General features: G+C 43.8%; 1 protein-coding gene across 12 annotated transcripts in view; it reads right to left on the bottom strand.

The window, feature by feature from the left end:
- The window catches only part of NFIA (nuclear factor I A), a 251,910-nt gene that overhangs the window by 69,482 nt on the left and 158,848 nt on the right, over positions 1-23,580 (bottom strand). For all 12 annotated transcript variants that reach the window (XM_071565009.1, XM_071565007.1, XM_071565010.1 and 9 more), the window contains 3 exons: positions 22,455-22,529; positions 12,910-13,027; positions 10,302-10,429 (listed from right to left, as the gene is read on the bottom strand). In XM_071565009.1, coding sequence (XP_071421110.1) covers positions 10,302-10,429; positions 12,910-13,027; positions 22,455-22,529 — 321 coding nt within the window. The remainder of the gene's footprint in view (positions 1-10,301; positions 10,430-12,909; positions 13,028-22,454; positions 22,530-23,580) is intronic.

Below are 23,580 nucleotides of genomic sequence, written 5' to 3'. Positions count from 1 at the left end.
TATTCTTCCCTTAAGTGTCCACAGTCAGCTCTTGTCAGAGACAGTGAACTGCAATAGGTGAGCCTTCAGGGTAGCTGAGAAGAGCCATTTGCTCCTCTCTGTGGGCAAACCCACAGTTGTTGTGGGCTGGAATGTCCTGTACCTGGCAGTTGAGAAGTAGGAAAATTACAGTAGGTAACCAGAACAATGCAGATAAGAAATGAAGGAGGATTACTCCTCACCTTGTGCAGAACCAGAGGCACATCTGAAGTCAGTGTGGCAGACAGTGTGTGAAAGGGAATGGCAAAAAAATAAATGTCAAAGAGTCTTCCTCCTGTAGCTGGTCCTGTACCATCCTCTGGGAAGTATTCAAGCCAGGCTGGAGGGGCTCTGAGTAACCTGATCCAGTGAAAGGTGTCCCTGCCCATTGCAGGGGTTGGAAGGACAGGAGCTTAAAGGTCCCTTCCAACCCTTCCATGATTCTCCCTGTCCCCTAATACCTTTCACTGAGATGTTTCATTTAAAATAAAGCCTGTTTTCTCCTCTAAAGCCAAGATCAAACCTGCAGGGAGTACAGTAGCCACACTGTGTGCTGTGCAGTGGAGTGATGGTTGTATTGGGAATGTTAATAACAGTGCTCAGAGCAGAACTTCTGCATAAAAAAGGGTGTATGTTACATGTCTCCCCCTCTCCCCTGTCTCATGCAATATTTACACAGCTGTGCTTTGTAAAAAGTGTAGGGGGGGGTATTATTATTTTTTGGTAATTTATTTACCTAAGATAGCCCAGCATCTGTTTTGTGGTGAGCTTCTTTCACAAAGTTTCACAGTTGCCTTGACTGATGCAAAAGGAGGTCATGGTCCTTACTCAGTGATCTTAAAACCATTTGTTTCCACGACTTAGCCATTCTATTTGGCTAATTTCTGTTCTGTTCTGTGTTTTTGGTTTGTCCTCTGCTTGGAAATGTGCATCCCTTGGGGAACTGCTCTGGCTAGGTGAGTATTTTAGTTATCTGTTTTATAAAATGCAGAAGTGCACAGGAATTTGCAATAATATGCATCATTTACTGGCTCTCAATATGCACTGTGTATTGGCTCTGAAGATTACTAATATTTTCCAGCTGCCTCAAAAAAAAAAAAAAAAAGAAAAAAAGAGTTCAATGGAGTCTTTGCAGTGGGTCCTTTCCCATGACTGCCTACACAGGTGATGAAGACTTTCCTGTGTCCTGAAGAATTAATAAGCCTGAACATTTCTATACCAGCAGCATACCACAGGAGATAAAATATTGCTTCTGCTTCCCAAACACATTAGAAAAAGCAAGTCTGCTGATCTCAACTGCTAAGACAGCACATGAAAGGAATGTAGTCCATTTCCTAACCAAGATCTAATCTATAGAAGAGTTTATAGATCCAAGTCAACATCCTGAATTGGTCCCAGAAGCAAACAAGAAAACTAGTTCAACTTTTGGAAGACAGGTACAATACTTTCAGTGTGTTAAGTGGCATTTTGCAACTAAGCAGCCCCAAGCTGCACTATCAGATGATCTTCAAGGATATCTGGGTCACAGGAGACTAGTCTGGAGCTCACAAAGATTCCTGTTTGACAGACAATAAATTAGCAAGAAATGCACAGCCATAGTCAACTAGAGGAGCTTCTGTCCTTTGGAGCATTCTCTGCAAAGATGTAAAAAGTGTCTGGGTTTGTCCCAATACCAAGGAAGGTGATAATTTTCAGTTGGTGTCAAAAGTGAAGCCCAAACCACATCACTGTCTCTGTGTACATGTTGCAGGCTGTTGTGGACAGAGGTTGAGGACTCCCCACCCCTGGAAGTGTTCAAGGGCAGGTTACCTGGAGCTGGGAGCAACCTGGTCTAGTGGAAAACATCCTTGCTCATGGCAGGGGGTTGGAATTGGATGTTTAAGATCCCTTCCAATCCAAACCATTTGTGATTCTCTGATTCTGTGTTCAGCAAAATGGGTAGCAGAACACAGCTCACCAAGCAACAACATCTGAAGAACTTTCAGTCCATGGATGACCAACACAGCACTCCCAACCCCAGGAATCCTGTTGTCATCAGGAAGCACTCTTCCAGTCTTTGTCAGGAAAGAGTTTTCCAAGCACTAAATGTTTCCTATCAATCTGAAAAATGATGCAGGTGATGCTAATTGTGTGTGAAGACAGAAATAGCTCAGGTGGTCTTTCGCTGTGACAGGGAACAGGAGAGCTGCTTTCACCTCTGTCAGTGAAGTCAGGGAGAACAGCAGGTATGGGTGATGCCAGAATCAGGCCAGGCAAAAACTTCATTTGATAACTAAAGTAAAATTCTTTCTGCATTTTTAACTCAGAACTCCTACAGCTCCACACTCATTTTTAAATGATGCATTTCCTGACATCTGGAACTGGATGTGAGAAGCAAAGCCACAACACTGACTGACCGACCGACTTCTCTGGGACCATACTGAGGGATGTTTTCCTCAGGGGATTACAGCAAAGCTGAGGCATGTGCTCTAACACTTGCATGGGATTACTAATTTTATTAAAAATGGAAAGTACAGTTTAGGCTGAATCTCAGGGCCAAGCTTGTGTTGTCCAGTGTCTGGCAAAAAAAAAAAATAAAAGGAGCCTTGGAGGGATGTGCAAACATCTAGAAGTTCTCAATCTGAACTTTATCAGTTGCAGTTCTTCCCCCACCTCTCCACGATTTTGAAACAGCAATGCCAGCAGCATGGCATGTTGTCACAGGTCTCGTGCTACTGTGTGAATTGCCAAAGAAAAGCTGAGCTATTGATCCAGTGGTAATTTGCTGTCAAAATGACTCTGTCTGTTATGGCAAATGAGCAGTGTTAATCATTTGACTTGACAAATGCCATTGCAAAAGACTGACAGTGCTCAGAACACCACTGTGGACCTGCTGCATTTTTCCTGGCTCCATTAAGTTCTTGGTCTTCGCTGGCCTTGACCAATTAGAGTTTAAGTTACGCATTAAGGTGTAGTTCTGGAAAAGTTCTGTTTAAAATAAACAACAACTTGTATTGGTGAGTAACTCATCAGCTATGCAGCAGCCTGATTCTGATTGCCTGGCAGAGAAACACACACATTTTGTGCAGTATCTGATAAAAGATCTATAATGTGCTAACACAAACCTATCATGTAGCACCTGTGACTAACAGATTGTGATATCAAAGTCTTGATGCCTAAGTGCTCCTGTAAATGCATTAAACTTTTAGTGGCAGGAACTGTAGACTGCCAGTGACAAGGAGCTGATATGGTATTTCAGTAAAAGTTGATAAGTGTTATTGCTCTCAGAAGAAAAAAAAGTCTTATGTTCTTGAAAACCACTGGGCAGCTTGTGTTTTGATGGGATACTGTAATGCAGAGAGCAGGGACACGGGAACACACAGACCCTATGGAAAAAGACATTTCAGAAAATCTCTGTATCCTACAGCTGCTGGAGCTCCTTGAAGTGTGTTTCACTTCAAACATCTACCTGTTCACTTGGAGCCAGGATTTTAGGCAGCTGCATGCACATGAGATCATGTTTAACTTCAGGGACCAGTAATGGAAGCACAAAGTTCCTCCTGAACATGAGGAAGAACTTCTTTCCTGTGCAGTGACCATGCACTGGAACAGATTGCTCAGAGAGGCTGAGGTATTTCCTCACTGGAGATATTCAAGACTGGACACAATCCTGTGCCATGTGCTCTGGGGATGACTCTGCTTGAGCAGGGAGGTTGGATCAGGTGACCCCACTATGGTCCCTTTCAACCTGACCCATTCTGCGTGAAATGTTCCCACTGTCTTAAGATATTAAGTTCAATGGAGGAAAAAAATGGTCCTGGTGCCTGCTGGTGGATGTGCTGAGGTGTGTAATGAAGCTGCTGCACAAGGCAGGTACAATCAGAATGACTCTGGGAGCAAACTGTCTGGCTTTACACACTGAGAATTGGAGGGCAAGACAATGTCACATCTGGGAAATACTGAATAAATATCATTGGCAGGGATCCTGGATGAAGACCTCCTCTGGTCTAAGGAAAAGTGATGTTTCCTAGGTTTTGTCTTTCTTCAATAGGTCTGTGAGTATCCAATAGTTTAGCTCAAGGAAATTAATAAAGATCATGAAATTCCTGTGTCTAGTTATGATCCAGTGAAAACTGCCCACTACAGCAAGTCACTGTAAAGTAGTGCCAGAGAATGATTTGATACTGAATACTGCAGGTCTGAAGTTGAATGTTTTCCCAGTAAAAAGGGATTATTTTTCTATTCCTTATTTTGTATAATACATGGCTCTCATGTTTTTCATCATATTTTCTGCAGTCAGTCCCTTGAATCATTGGCAGCAACAAGTAGCACAATCACTGGAAACTTCCCTGAGCTCTGAGTTAGTGCATGGCATCGTCCTTTGATGAGCCCATAGACCTTTTGCCTGAGGACAGATCAGACACACTCTGCATCACTGATGCTGGGACATACTACATGTATTTTATCTTCTAGGCACTGCCAGGCAACAACTGTGTTTAGGGCATAAAGAATAGAATCTAGGATCTCCCTTATACCACTTTCTCTCGAATTTCCAAGATATAATTCCAAACAGACTTTGAAACCAAACTCTTGTGGTCATCTGAGCTATGCCTGAATGAGTCTTTTTAGTGCATACAGCATAAATAAAAAGTTTCCCAGTAAATATGTAGAAGTTCCTGTGTGCTGAGAAGAAAGTCTCTGCCAGATTTAAGAAAACCATTATTGAAACAAGAGTTTGGACTGGTTGCCCACATGTGGTTGTTCCACAAGCAGCAATGGGGAGAGGCCCAGCACCATTAAGTGAGGGGTCACTGCCACTGCAAGGGAAATACTCCAAAATAAGAGCTCCTTAATGGTAGAGAAATTCCTCAGAAACTGTTTTCAGACAGTTCCATAGATGGTGGCATGAGAACAAGCAGCAGTAGCCCAAGTGGTTTAATGAGCAATCAAGAGGCTGACCTTAATAGCATCATTACTACCAGTGATGTGTCCAGCAGTCTAACAGGGAGCTCTCAAGCTTCCTGCAAGTTCATATAAAATTATCAATGTCATAAGCCCCTGGAAATGTGAATATGTCTTTCAGACATGCACTGCAAGTGGTATTACTGATTCCTTAAGGCTTCTGAACTGAAAGTCTCATTTAGTTCCTTGGGTTTTCAAGGTGAAGACACAAAAGCCCAGCACAATGTGACGGGAGGAGAACAGCTGGGGTGGAGGTGGGCAAGGGGAGGTGGATGACCAGGACATGAAGAGCCCCTTCAATCTTTCAGTGGAAGAAGGACTACAGAGCTCCAGCCATTTTGCAAACCAGACTGGTGAAGACCACAACCAAAGCAGAGCTGATTGTCCTTTCAGATACCTCAAGAAGTGCAAGGAGTACAAACATGCACCTTTCCTGGAATTACTGCCCTCGAGGGACTAAACTGCCTTGTGGAAATACAAATAGAAGATTTAAGAATACAAGTAGAAGATCTAAGTAAAGAAACAAGTAGAAAATCTAAGTAAAGAAACCAATAGGATACTGAATTTGCATCTTAAACATTTTTTCCATGCCATGCTGTAGAAACACAATGGAAGCAGAATTGGCAAATACCATCCATATGCTTCACAAAATGACTGACAGAGCACAATGTGAACATTACTCCTGGATTGAATCAAGGGAATGCATTAAAAAATGCATAAGTGGAATACGGATATACATTAACTCAATCTTCTCTTATTATGGAATTAAAAAACATATACCTGTAATTATGGCTTACCTCCATTACAAGCAGAGCTGCCACAGAACTGAACACGGGCCAGCTTTGTGCAGGAGTTCAAAGCCAGTGTGATGTTGCCTTATTTTCTTACTAACATCATCTTTATCCTCTCCTGCCCTTCTTCTCAGTTAACAAGAGTTATGTACTGAAAGTGCTGAGATAAAGTAATGGTAAGGAGGATACTGCAAAAGGTATTTGAAAAGCAGAAGTAATTTACTACATGTCTGCTTTGTTTTACTTCCTAAGCCTTCCTGTTGTGAAAGGAAATTCATCTTTTCTGGCAGACTCCAGCCTTTTTAGGCCGGAGAGCTCCCCAGGAGCTTTCGAGTGCAGGTAAATGGATGTGAGATTCAAGGAGTACAGTACAAGGAACATGGGATTAATGTTGGGTTTTGCTTTGGCTGTCACGTCTGACGTGCAAGGAGACTGCTGCATCCTTGGTTGCAAGAAGGATCTGGATGTAAAAACACAAGGCTGAGTCTTTGCTCATTAGTACAAGTCTGAAATGCTACGAATGGAAAGGTCGTGCTGCTGGTGGTGAAGCACAGAGGATCTACACCCAGGTGGGTGAAGCACGAAGGATCTACACCCAGCAAGGTCTCTGCATGAGACAGACACCAGGGTGCTCCAAGCAGAGCATGTGGAAGCTCAGAGGAAGGGCTGTGGATGGACAATAGGTGCAGCCTGAATCCTGCACACAGCAGGGACCCCAGAGTAGGCACAGGGGAAGCATCCACCGCCTAATCTAAATAGCACACAGAGTGGTTTTGTCCTCTTCTGTTCTCCTGCCAGTTTGCACATATGTTCTGAGTATGCAGCCTGCCCTCCAAAGACCACTTACAGGGGCAATCACAGGGAAGCAAAGCAGGAAGAAAGTATCCAAAAAGGGAATTTGTTCAAGAGAAAAAATGGAGACAGATGTAGAGTGACTAGTCACGGCTGGCGGTAAATAACCCTCTGCCTGGAGTGCTCTCTTTCTCTAAGAGGAGTTCACATATTCCATTTCATATTTCCTTTCTAGGAAGTCAGATCTTTGTTTTCCTGGCATTTCTTCCTTTTCCCTTCTGTATGGTCTAAAAGTGTCTTCTCATTTTCCCTTTCTCTTCTATGTTTTGCTGTCTTTCAAGTGCATTTGCCCCATCTCCCCCTAATTTCCCTGCACTGTCCCAGGCAACCACCCTCTCACAGTCTCTGTGCCACGAGCACATGGATTCTTCACACCTGCTCCTGTGTCTGAGTTTCCCCTCTTTCTCATGTGCACACCTCAAAATTAAGCAAATGCAATACACAGAGACAGAATATTCATCCTCTCGCTCCCATAAACCTGTCAAGGCACATAGGCCAAGAAGCTATCTCTGCATAAATCTAAATCTCCTGTGAGGAAGCAATCTACTCAAAGGCAATAAAGCCAAAGGATATATTATTATCTTTGGTGTGGATCCTACTGGGCTGGGAGCTTGGCTGCTGGCTCCTCTCTGAACTTTCCTTCCCAGCCAGAGCAGCCATCCCACAGACAAGTCTAAGCTTCCTTTTCTTGGTCTGATTTCCTCCTCTTGTTGTTTGGCCAGTAACCCAAAGGACAGGGTTTAATTATGGAGTTTGGAAACCTGGCTTACACTACTGTGCCAGCACAGGATAAAACTTCAGCCTGCCTTCTGAACCAGCATCATTCTGCAGGGCTGATACCTGTGTTATCCCATGCAGCATAAAATGAACTGCGTGGAAGAAATGCCAAGTCAAACAAAAAGGTGCATTTAGTCCTCAAACTCCTATTGCAAATTTCACAGAGAAAAAACCAAAACACTGAAGCTCAGAGATTATCCTATGTTAAAACTGTGCCATCATTTTGATTGTAGATTAAATAAATGGCAAGGCCTTTTTTCTGGAGATAAAGGCATCAGAAAGGATCGATCTGAAACAGGTCCAGGCTCCAAAGCTCCCTCTCAGAGAGGAATACCATGGCAAGCCACCAGGTAATAGGGACTGATAACATCACTTGCACAGCTTTTAGGAGACCAATTTATTTTCTAGGCAGATGCCCCATAGAAGACTCATAAAACATTTTACACTCCCGGAGATGAAACACCCGTGTCAAACACAAAGGGCCACACATTAGTGTCAGACCCAGGTGTGATGTTCATGCACAGACCACAGCAGGATGTGTCCCTTGGGGGAGCACCTCGTGCCAGTGACACAACACTGCTGCCCTAGCATGGAAGGACACTTCAGTACTGTTTTGTCCTTCTCCATCAATGAGCTGTGGCTCTTCAGGTAATCTCTCTGCCAGCCGTACTCTTGCAGTGACCCTGTTTCACAGAGAAGCTGAAGCAATGAATTCAGAGGACAGGCTGCTGGAAAGCCACAGCACAAGCACTGGGGTGGGGCTGCATGGATACAGCACAAGGATGGCTTGGAAGTGCATCCCACATGGGCAGGGTAAAGCTCTTTTTCTTCATAGCTGTGACAGTGATAGATGGCTTGGTGAATCTGAGCTATATTGAGTTGGTACCTGGCTAGAGTCCCTGATGCTGCAAGGTGATTCCCTGCCATGTTACAGGCAAGACTAAGCAGAATCTGGGATTTTTCTATAATAAGTGAGGAAGGTCATGAGGAAGGAAGAACCTTTTCTTCTATGACTTATTCTTGCCTTTCTGAGCACCTAAGGAAGTTTGAAATGGATAGTTGTGCTTCTTCATGATGGGCACCTGGTGCAGCCAAGGTGGTGGAGGTGCTTTGGAAGTGTAAGGCTTTAGGCACTTCACTTGCTCAGCTCAGCAACTCAGTGCCACCATCTAGCCAGGACTTGGATGAGCCAGAGGTAATGACCACATGTGCGGAAAACCACCAGAGGTGACAGCAAAATTAATAGCCAACCTCTGGCTGCTGCACAAATGGAGAACATTTGTCATTAACAAAGAGTACCCCAAACTTTGGGGGGAGCTGTGCCCCTATCTGACAATGATGTAGAAGCAGTGACCCAATCAGCATTTAGCCATCTGTGTCTGCACAGGAGGTTGTGAGCCCTCCCTTCACTGGGTGCTGAGCTTTTGTGCATGTTTTTGCCGCTCCATGAGCAGACTGGTTTAGCACAAGGTGAAGCTCTGCCTTGCATCATCTGGAGCCTGGAGCTGATGGAGGAAACAGCCCCTGGTGCCTGTGGAGCAGGACACCTCACTGCAAGCACCAGAGCCCAGGGGACGGCGGTGGCAAGGCAGGCACAGGGAGCCTGGCACTTGTCTGCCTGCAGGTCCACCCTCTCCTCCTGCCAAAGTGCCACATCTGCAGTCAATAAGGGCCCACAAGCTGGCTCCTCCTCATTAGAGGAGACAGGGCAGCTGGCAGGGGATCCTCCAAGGGCTCCCAGGCACAGGAATCAGTCCCCTCCCAGTCTGGAATAGCCCAAATTTGGTGACTTTCTGGGCATGCTGTAAAGGACAGCTGTTTGACAGGGTCTCCAGAGAAAGCTGTGGGTATGTTTCCTACATGATGAAGGATATAGGTGGCTGGCCAAGTGCCCACAGAACTGATTTTAATGCCATTCAGGTCGAATTTACTTTTCTGTGCCGTATAGTTCATTATACTCAGAGCCCTGGACAAGCATGTGCTGTTTCCAAACAAACCAAACCCAAACTATTTTAAATCCAAACAAACAAGAAAGACAAAAAAAACTTATTGTGAAAGATCCTTTGTGCTTATAGAGACCTTCCCAAACCCTGGGAGGCTGGAGATGAGGGCACTGCTTGCTTTCTTCTAAGAAATAAAGTTTCTGATATTTTTATTGGCAATTAATACTTGATTATTTAGCTGCAAGCAACACTGAGGCATTAATTAACTTCACCTATGCATTGTAGCACTGACCCAGAAAAATATTTCCAATAATATTAAGCACTCAGATGATCTCAGGATAAGTGATCAATGAACAGTTAAGTATGTAACATAACATAACCCAAAAAAAAGATCAATAAGAAAGATCACACACAAGAATTAACAGAAGAGGCCAAAGAGCTGCTTCCTCACCCTCTGAAGTGTAGCACCCAGGGATATCTATTTTGATATGAAGCCTCCAATCACACTTCACAGCATTACAGAGTAATAAAACAACTCCTTCTGTAAGTCTCTTAAAAGTCATTACTAAGTGAGCTCAAGTGCTGTATAATGCTTGAAAAGTCCTTCTACCTTACATAAGTTTAGGGATATTTATTTAAGCAGCATAACTGATGTGGCACAGCCCAGACAGGTACTGCTTTTTGCTAGAAAAAGCTATCCCACAACTGAATCAGGACATTTTGACAGAAAAAAGACCGCCTATCTTTTGCTGCATTATTTAAATACTTCAGATATTTGGCCAAAACACAGAAGTGACACACTACAGAAACATTCACAGCTGCAGGAGCAATAAAACCACTGCCATATTTTCATTAAACTGACCATTTCCCAGAAGTTGCACGATGTCTAGCACTGATCACCTTCCTACATAGCACATTCTGATAACAAAACAGAGCAAGTGGAGACGAAGTTCTCGGGCTCTGGAGAGCCGTGGCTTACCTGGCTCCACTTCATGCCATCCACTGGACTGGCTGCCACTGCCTGGAGAGCGCCCTTGGCTTGTATAGAACGGCTCCTCACCAGGACTGTCCATCTCATCCTCCACAGACTTGAGACGTTTTGTAGAGCTGAGAAAGCAAAACCACACCATGAAGGCTCTCTGGATGGAAAAGGAACTGAGGCACTTCTGCTGGGACATTGTCTTGCCAGCCCAGCTGGGAGCTGTAACAGAATTAAGGCCCTGAGAAGGGCCAGGTGTGAATCCTGCAGGGCCATGCTGCCCACCCAACCTCTCAGCATTTGCTTGTTGTTTCTGATTTGCTTCCTATGCAATGTCTGAACTCCAGTGAGATACAAAGCAACCTTTCACAGTGTCCAGACTGAACCCTTAAACACATGCTAGTTTAACTACTAGAGGATAGTTTGGCATTTGGGCTTTTACAGCTCCAAATCAGGCCTTTTTTCAAAGCACACAGAGGTCAATAAAAAGGCAAAAATTTAATTTTCATTGTGTGATTTTTGCTATTTGAATAAATACAGTGATTTTGCTATTTGAATAAATATGGTTATTATTTGTAACCACCAGATTTTTTCACAGCTTATTCTGAAAGCAATTTGTTTATCAGTTCAAACTTAGAATTTCAGTCTTTTAAATTAACCCCGATTTCAGCCCCATAAGAAGAAACATAGACCAGTGAATAATAAGGAATCCATTCCTGGTTCAAATGTTCATGTTATCCTACAAGAATAAGCCTTTGACTCTGAGTGAATGCCAGCAAGCACAGAAAGCCCCCAACAGGTATCTCTGGCCAGTGTCAGCATTAAGGGATCCCCCTGTGATGTATCACACCTCCCTTGCCAAAGGCTCAGGACACAGAAGAGCCCTTTCAGTGGTCTCTGGTGGCCACTGGCTCCAGCAGTTCTGCAGGGAGAGGATCCCAGAGCCAAAGACACTCAGCTTGGCTCTGTTTTCCATAATGAGTTGTACAGACTGTGTGGGGACCTTACAGAGAATTTCTCTTCTAAGTACTTTTCCAAGGCTGGGTCAGCTCAGTTTTTTCCCCAAATCTGTATTCTATTAAGACTTTAGGCATTCAAGAACAGGCTCCTCTGTGTAGGGGGAACATATTTAACAGACATAAAATCTTCCACTGCAGTTCCTACTGGTTTAGAACTTGCAGCACCCCCACCCGCAGCTCTGCACAGGTAGGAGCCGGCGGGTTTGCAAAATCAGTTGGTGAGAAACAGGAAGAATAAGTCTTATGGTATGTGTGGAATGCAGGTTTGGCCATTCCTTAATTTAGAGAATTGTTATGTGTCAATAGGGGAAATTGTGTGCATACAATATAATTACTGCCTGATAATTCTGCTGAGTCTGTGTATTTAAAGAATTTTTTTTTTTCTGACTGGGAACAACCTAATGAGAGGAAAACAAACATATTACCGAGTTATTAACTACCCATGCTGTTTATAATTAGCTCCTTATCAGTGGTAGCTATTTGCAGAAGAATAGAAGAGCAACAACTGAGCTCTTAAGTAACATTAATAACCTCACTTTTGCTTCTGGAGTCACCAGTAAATTCTACCTGAGAATGGTGCTAATGATGAGCGCTGTAGGCTACACAGTTTACAGGCAAAAAGGAAACAGCACCAAGTTTTTAATTGATGTGTAATGGGAATTGTAGTCACCGAGCTTCATAACGTGCACACTAAGTGCAAGACGCAGAATGTTCCTCCAATCTCTGCAAACTGCAAGAAGTTATTGCTAAGAGCCTCTCATTAAAGATTATTATTTTTTAAATAAAAACAATGGCTGTGTTGAAACTATTGAGATTTTTCACACGTGTACTTGCTTACTGCAGAGCTGGTGGCACTGCAGGCTGAGATAAAAATGTAAAAGATTGTTAGGCTGGAGTTAGACTTTCTTGTCATGTCTTTGAAATAAGTGATCTATTTTGGCTGTGGGGAAAAAAAAATCAATCTGGTTTCTTAATAGTGTTCAAGACTACTCGACTGACTGGGCTTGTTTATAAATCTAATCTCATGGATGATTAAAGTGAAAGGTAAAAAATAAAAAATATCCTTGTTTGATAGTTGGCATGTAACCCAAAAACAAAATCAGCCTGGGTAGTCATCTGCATGAACAATTCAGTTTTCCAAAGACTGAGTCACAAATTTCTAAATGCTTTATGGAAACTAGAATGCTTTATAGGCCAAGGTCCTAAAATGATATTAGTCTCACAGGTAACACTTTTAACAATAAAGAATATGCAAGTCTATCTTAAGACTTTCCTCATATGTCGAGATGCTCCAAATTCTCTCCTGCCACAACTGAAACTCAACAATTCCAGTGGAACTTCTCCTGATACACACAGATACAAACCAGGAGTTACACAAACCAATGCAGCAGTTTTTCTTTGAGGCTTCTACATATGAAAAGAACTTGAACAGCAATGCAGCTGAACATTCAACTCTGTGAATCTGAAACAGCTCCACATCGTGAGGCCCCCAAACAGCTTGTCAAAGAATTTAATGGTTACTTTCCCAGATGACTAATGATGCTGGCTTGGGTTTCCAAGGAACCTGGTGGTGGCAGAGATTAAATTACCTGGTAGAGGATGTGCTAGGTAAAGACCTCCTCATTGCTCCTGGGCTCATGCTGTAGTATGAAGAACTTTCCAAATCTGAGAGGGAGAAATTAGGGCCTGTTCCTGCAGCTATCGGTGCTGGGGAAACAAAAGAGATTGCAGTCAGTAAGTCAGGTGAATATGGCATGAATTGCACTTCAAAATCACTTTCTTCTTCCTCATGAGTGTGTTTAGTTTCACAATGAGAACAGGTGGGACACGGAAATTAGGAAATGCTAATGGCAACTGCCATTGCAATTGAGGAGATGGAAATTTTATCAAGAATACAATGTTCATGACATACACTCTTTGCATTCCTCCAAAGGTACTTTTCCTTTTTTTAAAAATTAAACAATTACGGCATGGCTTTCTTCAAGCACTGCTTTTCTATTAATATCATTCTAACATTTAATGAAACTTGTTGCTTTTAGGACAGCATTGTATCTATTGGCATGGTTACAGATAGGCTGCATCATCCCTGTAGTGTGCTTGGCAGGATCTATAAGCAGCATAGGCAGGGAAATACACACCTCAGCACCTCTGGGGTAGACGTGATGTACATCCACAAGCACTGAAGTTACAAAAGCAGATTAGAAACCTGAGTTCTTTTCTGCCTGAGAGCATCTGAGTTTTCCTCTGGTCTCTCCTCCAGCTAAATCAGAACTGGAGACATGACTCTCAAAAAGTTTTATCCAGCAGTGAGTTTCCACTCTTCACCTCTCATCACCTTATCCAGCACCCAAGTTTTATTGTAAGGGATATGAATACCTGCAATTTTCCTGTCCTAGAGCTTTGGTTTTACATTAAACACAATGAACACAGCCTGCAGTTTGCAGGCACAAGCATGAATTCCATGTGCTTTACTCTTCTGGGAACAGACAAAGAACAGAGCAGCTTAACGTTGAAGTCAACAGAGAGTGGATTTCATGCAGAAATGCCACTTTACAGCAAATGGTACCACATCCACTGTTGCTGTTCCAGTGCTATTTACAGGACAATACAACTTTGGGAGCTGACAATTACAGATCATGATTTTTTCTCACATTTCAGAGCCATCTGAAAAAGGATGTCCTGCACAATAAAACGCACAAGCTTGGCCTGGGCTGCATTGTCTGCGAGCCCTGATTCACAGCCACAAAGGCAAAGCAGTCTCAGTGCCACACAGGGATGCTGAGCCAAGTTTAATCTTTGGTCTGAGAACCTGGCCCATTTTCAAACATGAAAAAATCTTTCAGTCCAACGGGGCAGGAGTGAGGAAATGAAGACAGGATAGCTCCTATCACCCAGCTAACATGTCTGGGCTGGGAGAGCTGCCATTGACTGTAGCGAGGCCAGTTTTTCACCCCAAGTCTTAAGGAGCTCACAATGTCAGATTTGACAGAGGAATAATGTAGCTTTGCAGCTGCCTCATCATCCCCACAAGACAATTAGTTGTTGTTTGGCAAGGATCTTTTAAGAACGTCATTGAGACAGAAAGGGAACAGCCTGGTTAGCCACGGACTTCGAAAAGCATGGGATGGGAAACACACAACGCCATTAAAACTTGAGCAAATCTGGAATGATCATTAAAAGGAATTAAGTTGGGAAGTAATTTATGACAAGAACACTCAAATCCTTTGTTATCTTCTCTTAACTCTCATACACTTCCTGCACACTGGGTGTATGAGAGGGTGTGTTAACAGAGAGAAAGAAAAATTAAGCGCAGTAAAATTAACTCGTTTTATCAATTTGTGCTTTCTGCAACAGTTTCCTGACAGCAGCTACAAGAGGTTGTAAAACTGATGAATTTGCATGAAAAAAGAAACCGGTGTAAGTAATTTGTGTAAAAGGTAACAGGGACATGGACTGCTATAATTCAGACACCCTGCAGATAGCAGCCTGCTGCAGTGTGTGCAGTTATGGGTTAGAAAAATGACCACACTGCAGTCAGTCTGACTTGAATGGAAATCAATCATAAAGGTACTCTCTGCAGCATCTACTCCACAGTTTTCAGCAACTTCTTTGCCAAACAGATCTGTGCTCTGTAAACCCTTTCCTGAGCAATTCCTCTGCACCCTCTACCTTCCAAAGCCCAACTTACAGGTTAAGAACACTGTTTCCCAAAGAGGAACATAAAAAGCAGAGCACTAAATTTCTTTCTAAGGCACGATGAATTTCCTGGGCATTGCCAGATTTATGAAACAGTTTTATTCCAAACAGATATGAAAGAAAAACTGGTGTGTGGATAATGCTCCTCTTTCTCTCAACCCCTGTGCTTACTGCCCTTTCCCCAAATCCTGGATATTTTTTGAGCTGGCCCTATAGGAAAATGGAATGTGTGTCCAGAGCAGGGGTGGGGCAGGAACAATGTACTGTTAATGCTGTGTAAAGTCAATGCAAAGTGGAAAGGGCTGACCACAGAGGGGTAGCAAACATGAAGGATGCTTTGCTAGTCTCTGGCCAAAACACCTTGCTACACTCAAGAGCCAGTTTGCAAAAAGAGGGTTAAAGAACAAAACCCACCTCTAATATACACCAGGAGAGGTTAAATTGCCTGGCTGGGCTGTGGGGGCCAATACCTGAACTGGGGGCAGTCCTTGCATGGGAGCCACACCACTCTGCCACCACCAGCTCAAGGTGTCTGGCCACAGGAGAGAGGTTGCAAAGGTTGCACAGGGCTGAGCTGCTCCAAAATCCCCTCTCCTTCCTTCCTGACAGGGACAGACTCGATGCCTGTCTTCCATCAAAGGCTATTTGTACCTTTGCTCACTGTTCTCCCACATACTATCATAAATCACAGACTGTCAGGAAGAGGTTAATGTTTTTCATCCACATGCTGGAAGGTCGCTCCTCCGACTCCTCTTCCCAGATGGAATTTGGTGGGAGCTCCCTGCCTGGCACCTGCCTGCATTACTCATCCCTGTGTTTTGCAGTGCAACGTGCCACGAGAGTGGGCACAGAGCAGCCAGCTCAGCCAGGAGGCATCTGAGCCTGCTCCAAATGGCTTTCCACACTGTCTTTGGGGGCTGTCCACTTCTCACAGGTCAGAAAGCTGATGGGAAGAGACCACTTGCATTTATTTGCAGGATTTCTAGGAAGAATTTCTTTCCTCTGAGGGAGGTGAGGCACTAGCACAGGTTGCTCAGAGAATTGTGGCTGCCCCATTCCTAGAAGCGTTCAAGGCCAGGCTGGACAAGGCTTGGAGCAGCCTGGGATAGTGAAGGTGTCCCTGCCCATGGCAGGGGGTGGGACTGGATGAGCTTTAAGGTCCCTTTCAACCCAAACCATTCTAAGATTCTATTATTCCCAGCAAAGGCAGCAGCTCTGGAGAGTAAGCAAAGGGATCAAAGTGATGCAAAGTGATGCAAAGTGATGCAAAACTGTCTAAATTAAACCTTCTCATTGCAGCATCTGACAGTGGACCACATAAACTCCCTATCCCTGTTCCTACACCCTGGGAAGAAGCTCCAGCCCCACACGAAGCAGCACCGTGGCTGGAAGTTGCACTCCACCACACCAGCTTTTTCATGCTGCAGTCTGCACAAACTCCAGGCAAAAACATTAAAAACACACCATTTCCCCCTGTAAGAAATCCTTCACAGCAAAGTGACCTTCTGACAGCTCAGTAACATCTCCCAAACAGGAAAGGATGTCAGAAACTGTAGTTGTGAATCAAAACAAAAGTCTCTGCCTCCATACTGGCATCCAGATGCCACCTGAGCCAGGGCTCTGAGCTGCAGGAGGGCGAGGGTTAAGGATCCCTCTTCCACCAACACCCAGCCCACAGCTCCCATTTCAGCTGCAGGCATCACAAAGAATTCCCTGTGCAGAAGGGACACTCTGGAGGGGCAGGAGCAGGGAGTTTGCACAGGAGGAGGAGGAGGGAGGTGGATACCTCTGCCTGCACACTGTGCTACTCCTGGGATGCAGGACAGCATCTCCCTGCTGCCAGCCTGCTCCCTCCACTGCCAGTGTGTCAGCTCAGCTCCTCACCCAAAATGTCAAGAAAAATAACAGAGAAATTAAGAAAAACCCACCTGACTTAAACCAATTTGAATATTTATTTTGAAAAATTTATTGAATTACAGAACAGGAAACCCACTAAATAAAACCAGCCAGGCTGGCATTTGTCTGCCTTGGAATATGGCACTTTCTTTCAGCCACGTTAATATTTGGTTTCTCTCTTTTTACATTTTGAGGTATTTATTTTTACAGAGGGCCTGGGATGTGACTAAGATCATTACATGTTTAACACTGCAGTGAAGTGATAATGTGTTTAAGGTTAAATGAGAGAAACATGACATTTGACTAATAAACTTTTTCCTGTGTTGTGACTCCATAAACAAAGGGAAACACACTGTACTGCTGCTGAGAGGAAAGGGGAGCTGGGTGGCTTTTTTATTTTTTGCAGGGCCTTTGTTTCCTCCCCACTGTATCATTAGATTCAAAGGGGTTTTGCCGAATACAACAGATATGAAATGTGTGATGTTCATTTTAAAATTACAAGTACAGCCTGCTATTGACCATCTAATTATGCTGAGTTCCATTTATAAACATAGCTAACCACTAAGTTTATAGAGACTTTTTGTGCTGCTTTAATAGGATATTGATCGAGAGCAAGGTTTGAGTGGACTGCCATTGAATTGTGTAATGGCATACAAAAGGCAAGGTCACGGCAACTGTTCACTCTATGCCTGCAGTCTATTTTTTATTATAATCTTTTTTTCTCCCTCTCATACCCAAGCCCACACAGTGAGTTTTGGATAGCAGTGCTTTGCTAAGGAATATAGAGTATCTTTTTAAATGTTAATTTTCATGCTGCTGACTTTAACTGCCTTCACTAGTGTAATGCTTAGTATAGCAGAAAACATACAGGCTGCTGTTCAGAGAGAGCTGGTTTGTCACACCCAGCTCTCACACACGTGCTCTGTGAGGAGGAGAAGCAGAACCTCTTCTCCTCTCCTGGGCTCCTGCCTGGCCCAGACCCACACCAAGAGCCAGGCACCCCATACCTTGCCTCAGACACCCAGGACATGCTGGGGTTCACAGGACTTACCCTGCACCTTGTTTTGGCTGCTGCTGGATGAGTGGGATGAGGAAGATGTGTTTCTTCTGCCACATCCACGCTCCATGCCTGGAATACTGGCAGTCACTCTCACTCTCAGCTTTTGCCCTCACAATAAGAAGAGCTTCAGTCCCTGCATCCACCCCAAATACTGTCACGAACAAGCCTGGCATTGGCGTGGCAGAATCTCAAGCTTTCCCTATTGCCTTGGCCACTGAAGCACCTCTCACCTGTGGACTTAGTGCAAGTGTTTCAGGGATAATTAGCCAGACCATTTCTGTGTTTACACAGGAGCAGTAAGCAACTCTAGGTACGTTTGTGTGCTTGTGGTGCCACCAGCTCATTAGAAGGATTAAAAGTCACCCCACTTGCTCCTCACTGGACTGAGCCAACACGTTAAACCTCAACGCGTGGCATTTTCAGTCCAGGTTGCACTAAGAATTCCCTTGTTTATCAGCACGAAGAATGATGTCATTTTGACAAATAACACACCACCAAACAAATATGTTTGATTTGGCTCTAGCAAATGTCCATAAATCCTAAATCTTTCTTCACATCCTGGGCAGTGCAGTTTATCTGGCTGCTTGAAGGACCTCCAAGGGAGGAGATCTTCCCAGCAGCTCTCTCTATACAAGAGCACGTGGTGCAGACTGAAAGCCAAGAGGGGAATGTGCTCCCCTTGCCTCTCTGCCTGCTCCAGCCTGCCACAACCTCCCAGCTCCTGCCAAGAGAAGGAGACTCTACACTTGGCACCACAGCCACCCCTCTGCAAGCACCTTCTGCAGAGGGTCTTTTCCAGTGGCCTGAAGATATCTGCCCACAGCCAGTGGAATATTTTCCTAACAAGGGGAGAAAAGGAGAAGGTTTCACTTGGCCAGCAGCTGGCTGTCTGTTCCCAAACCAGCACATCTCCAACACTTCTGCCTCTGAGCCTTTTGTTGTCAGCACAGACCTCTCTAGAGTGGGAAGAATGAAGTCTTTGTTATCTAGAGGGGTGTCCTCAGTATGTGGGGTGACAACACTCAGAGCAGAGCTCACACCCTCTGCCTGCTAATAATGCAGGAGAGCTGACAGCATGATCTGCAACACCCACATCAGATGGGCTGGAGAGGAGTCTTAGTTTTTCAGATGTGCGCCTATGTTCTATTTTCTCTGTTTTACTGGGCTCTGCAAGACTGGGCAGCATTTTGAAAGAAAATCTGCATCTACAGGACTGAAGAGAGCAAGTTTCTGTTACCAGCGTGGTCTAGACTTGTTCAATAGCTCACAGAAAGTGTGATGATCAGCACTGATAGGTAAGACAGATAACAGCAACAGCTGACCTTTTGCTTGATTAATTAATTCCCCAAATTTGCATGATGGAGACAACTGCCTCTTACTTGAGACTCCCTGTCATGTGGACCTCTGCAAACTTTACTCAATAAACCTGGCACATTAATTGCTACCAACAATATTTTGTAAGATTAATTTTAGATAACAGCAGCCACAGGCCAGTTAAAACTGGGGGGAAATCACTTATTTCTATCATTATATTATCAAAAGCAAGTGTGGTAAGAAACATGACAGCAGCCATAAGTGAAGATGATCTCTTTGGAAAGAGGCCTGGTCTCAAATAAGGACACAGGAACATGCAGACAACCCAGCAAGGGTTATATTAACTTTAAAAGACCTTGCTTGCCAATTTAGGCAAATATGCAGCAATTACTTTGTTGCTCTGTTATGTTAAACAATTCTTTGAATATGAGCATGCGAATTCATACTGAGTTTGCTGGGAATTTGCTGCTAGACTTGACACTAAACATACCCTACTGGGTAGCCAGGGCATGTCAGGCTGTGGGCTGCTCAGACCTCATAAAGTAAACAAGGTTACGGCTGGTCAGTACATGTCTGGGGCATCTCCAAGGAAAATCCAGGGTGCTATCAAAAGCAGTGTAGCTAAATCAGTTGCTGGCACTCTTCCCTCTGAGTCAGTTTTGAAGTGATATCCCGATATGCTCTGGGGACACTATTTTTGGTAGAGGTGCTGGCTTGTAGACGGGATATAAAACTGAGGTCCTGACCTCCCAGGGTTATTAAAGAGCCCATTGAAAATCGTGCAAACCCCTGTGTCTGGAACAGACAAAAGCTGAATATTTTTATTTTTCCCATTAACACCTTGTTTCTTATTTCTGATAAAGTTTGTATTCTTCCTGCGTGCTGATGCCCCAGCCTTGAAGGTGATGCACTTCAGCTGCAGGCAAAGGGAACATCTCAGACACAGTTCATAATTTGCAGAACATGCTGAGTGCTAGGATTTCTGATACCCAGTGTTTTAGTTCAGTTACAATAAAGTATCAGGGAAAATTAATAAGCATGAAACATGATGCTCACGAGGTCAATGCCAAGCTCTGGGGGAGGCTGAGACTGGGGCTGGGACTGGCTGGGAAGGCACAGGAAAAGTGCACACATGGAGCACGGCTGACAGAGTCCAGAGGCAGCTCTGCTGTGTAGGGCTCCTACAGCACAGATAAGATTGTGGTGAAGTGGGATGCCTTGCAGAGGGGGAGGGTGAACCCTTTGGGCTTCAAAAGCCTTGTGCTGTCACACTGAAATAAAGTGACATAACACGGAGATGTTCAAAGCCTGGTGATAACTTGGGGTTGTCCACCCTGGCTGCAGGTACCAGCAAGTCTGTGCACTCAGTACAGTGAGGGAGATGCCAAAGTCCCTAGTTAAGCACTTTGGTAAGTGAACTGATTTGCAAATGCACTGAGCACTCATCAGCTCCTCTTGACTTCTAAGTCCTCTTAACTTTGTCCTTCTCTCAAAATTCCCACCAGTTGTCAGGGAAGAAAACTCAGGAGAAATGTTTTCTTCACGCTTTTTCTCTCTCTGCCTCTCTCCAGGTCATAGAACTGACATTCATGTATCTCCCACTTGCCATGCTTTCCTTGTAGCATCTTGTTTATTAATATAAAGCCAATTTACTACCTAGTGTAAGCCTCTCCAAAAGAGAAAATAAACAGGAAACGCCTTACATAAACTCTGTTCTGATTCAAACCCACAGATTCTCTGCTAGGTTTGTGCCAGTCAGATTCCAGACCCAGAAGGACTTAAACTACATGCTCAGAGCCAGCACACAAAAAAATATTTCTGCTGACGAGAAGGAGAACCATTTTATCACTGTTGGTGCTGAAGACACCCTAAGATCTTAAAGGAGCACATAGCTGGAGTGGTTCTGCAAGTTTGCAGAATCAATTTTTTTAAAAATCTGCTTTAAAATTCTATTTTATTTTTGCCCATTAAAAGATGCAGCACATAACATGTTATCCCATAGCTCCACTCTAGCTGGAGAAAAGCTCATAGACTAGTTTGAGTTGGAAGGGACCTTAAAAATCATACAGTTCCAACATCCTGCCATGGGCAGGGACATCTTCCACCATCCCAGGTTGCTCCAACCTGGCCTTGGACACTTTCAGGGATGAGGCAACTACAGTTTCCCTGGGCAACCTGTGCCAGGGCCTGACCACCCTTCACAGGGAAGCATTCCTCAGATCCCCAAAAGGACCTGCAGCCCTGGCTTGGCACTTGTATCTCTGCAAGACACTGTCCACACTCTCTCCTTGGACTATCTGGATTATGTCATAGCAAAATAGAATTCAATGCACCTTTGATCAATGGAACAGGGTGGTGACAGGTACTCGTAATTCACTGTTGTTAGTGAGTATTGACAAGCCTGTAATGATCATGCTGCTGTGTGTCATTCATGCTGGGGGCATTAGCATTCTTTAAAGGTCAAAAAACAAATCCTTCTAGAAGACAGAATTCCATACAGTTAATGGAAAATGTGGGCCTGGCAAAGTCAAGATGTGTGAGATTATCAGGGCTGAAGCTGGTACAGTTGTTGGCATTATTAAGGACTTCAGCAATTTGCAGGTGTACGAATCATAGAATCTTAGAACATCCTGAGCTGGAAGGGACCCGCAAGGATCATCAAATTCCAATCCCTGGCCCTGCATCGGATAATCCCAAAAATCACACACAAAGACATGTACACATCACACGGATGATCACAATGTGAAAAAAAACAGCGTAAGAAAATTTCCAGGCTTATGGGCATAGATCAGGTAATTTCTAGAGGTCTGGTTAAAATAGAATCCTTGGGTTCTCCAAAGGATCCATGAGAAGCTGATTTCTGTAGGCATTTATCTGTACTCTGATATGGAGTCTGCCCATTTTCAGTTGAGTACCAGATGAGCTTATCAATTTGCACATGCAAGTTTGCAGAATCAATTTTTTAAAAAATCTATGTTAAAATTATTTTTCATTTTTGCCCATTAAAAGATGTGGCACATAAACACTGTCTACTGGCAAGAACAGGGGAGAAGTGAGTCTTAATTTTCAAGACGCTGTTTTGGAATTGGGGAAGGAGCACGATAAGAATCGAAGGAAAAACCCTGGGATTGCAGAAACCACATAAATTGTCCACAAAATGATACTTACTTTGTGAGACTCTTACTAGCTCAGTCACACTGAAAACACCTGATGTGACAAAACTGTCCTGGAAGCCCAAATGTCCTACAAAACAAACAGAGTGAGAGAACTGCGATTAGCTTTAAGCATTTAATGACAGTATTCTCAAATACTTTACTTTCATTTAGACCTAAAATGTGACATCTAATTTCCCACTTAGCAGTAATTATTGTTTATGTAGGTGGGTAACTAGTCATACAGCTATGTAGGCTGCTTTGTGGTTTCTATCTAGAGGTTAGGAAAGCTAACATGACACATCAGCAGGGAGATTTTTACATGTTAAAGCATCTCAACAGGAAATCTGAAACAAAAGAGGACTATTTTAATAAACGGTTACCTTGGATGACCCCTAATGACTTCACAATTGAAATGAAAATACTGTACCTAGGAAACAGACAGGACAGCTAAGTTCCATAATCGTTTTAAACATTATTCTCTAAAGAAACATCTGATCAGGATTATCTACCCATTCATTCAAACAAAACAAGATTTAAAGACATACTCTTCATTTTTCTAAGGTTGCACTAGGGAAATCTTAAAACAGCAAACAGTTAAAAAAACTTAAATGAAGGCCTTTTGCACAAAAAATCCCCAAACTACCATTTCAAACCGGGTTTTGAAAAGAAGAATAAATCTCAGTGTAAGAAAAGTGTTAACTTGGAGCCGTGGACTGCCTGTAGGAATCAGGGCGGACGCGTCCACACTCGCCTCGCTTGTGCAAGGAATGCCTCTACACTCCGTATCAAAATGTTTTTGCACTTTACATAACAGTATTTTCCTTCTTCTCTGCAAACATGCCTACCACCAAATGTTCATTTAATTTTCACGGCTATGATCAGTGACAAAAGCAGCAGCGCTCGGGCCGCAGTGCCGGGGGTGGGACAGGGCGGCTCGCGCGGGACAGACAGAGCTGGCCTTCAGTTGAGGGAGGTCTGCACTTGGACAGCCAGGCTGACCTCCTGCTTTGGAAATCAGGGTCAAAGGAGAAATCGCAGGATAAAGAGATTATTAAAAGAACTGTAAAGTCCTACTTGCCCACAGGATAAGTGCCATACCTTTTTAGGTTGTCCTACTTAGAGTCACTGATTCCGGCGCA

Source organism: Pithys albifrons, chromosome 10 (genome assembly GCF_047495875.1).
Source record: "Pithys albifrons albifrons isolate INPA30051 chromosome 10, PitAlb_v1, whole genome shotgun sequence".
NCBI lineage: Eukaryota > Metazoa > Chordata > Aves > Passeriformes > Thamnophilidae > Pithys > Pithys albifrons.
Note: the sequence above shows the minus strand (reverse complement) of the source record. Positions and strands in the feature narration are given on the sequence as shown.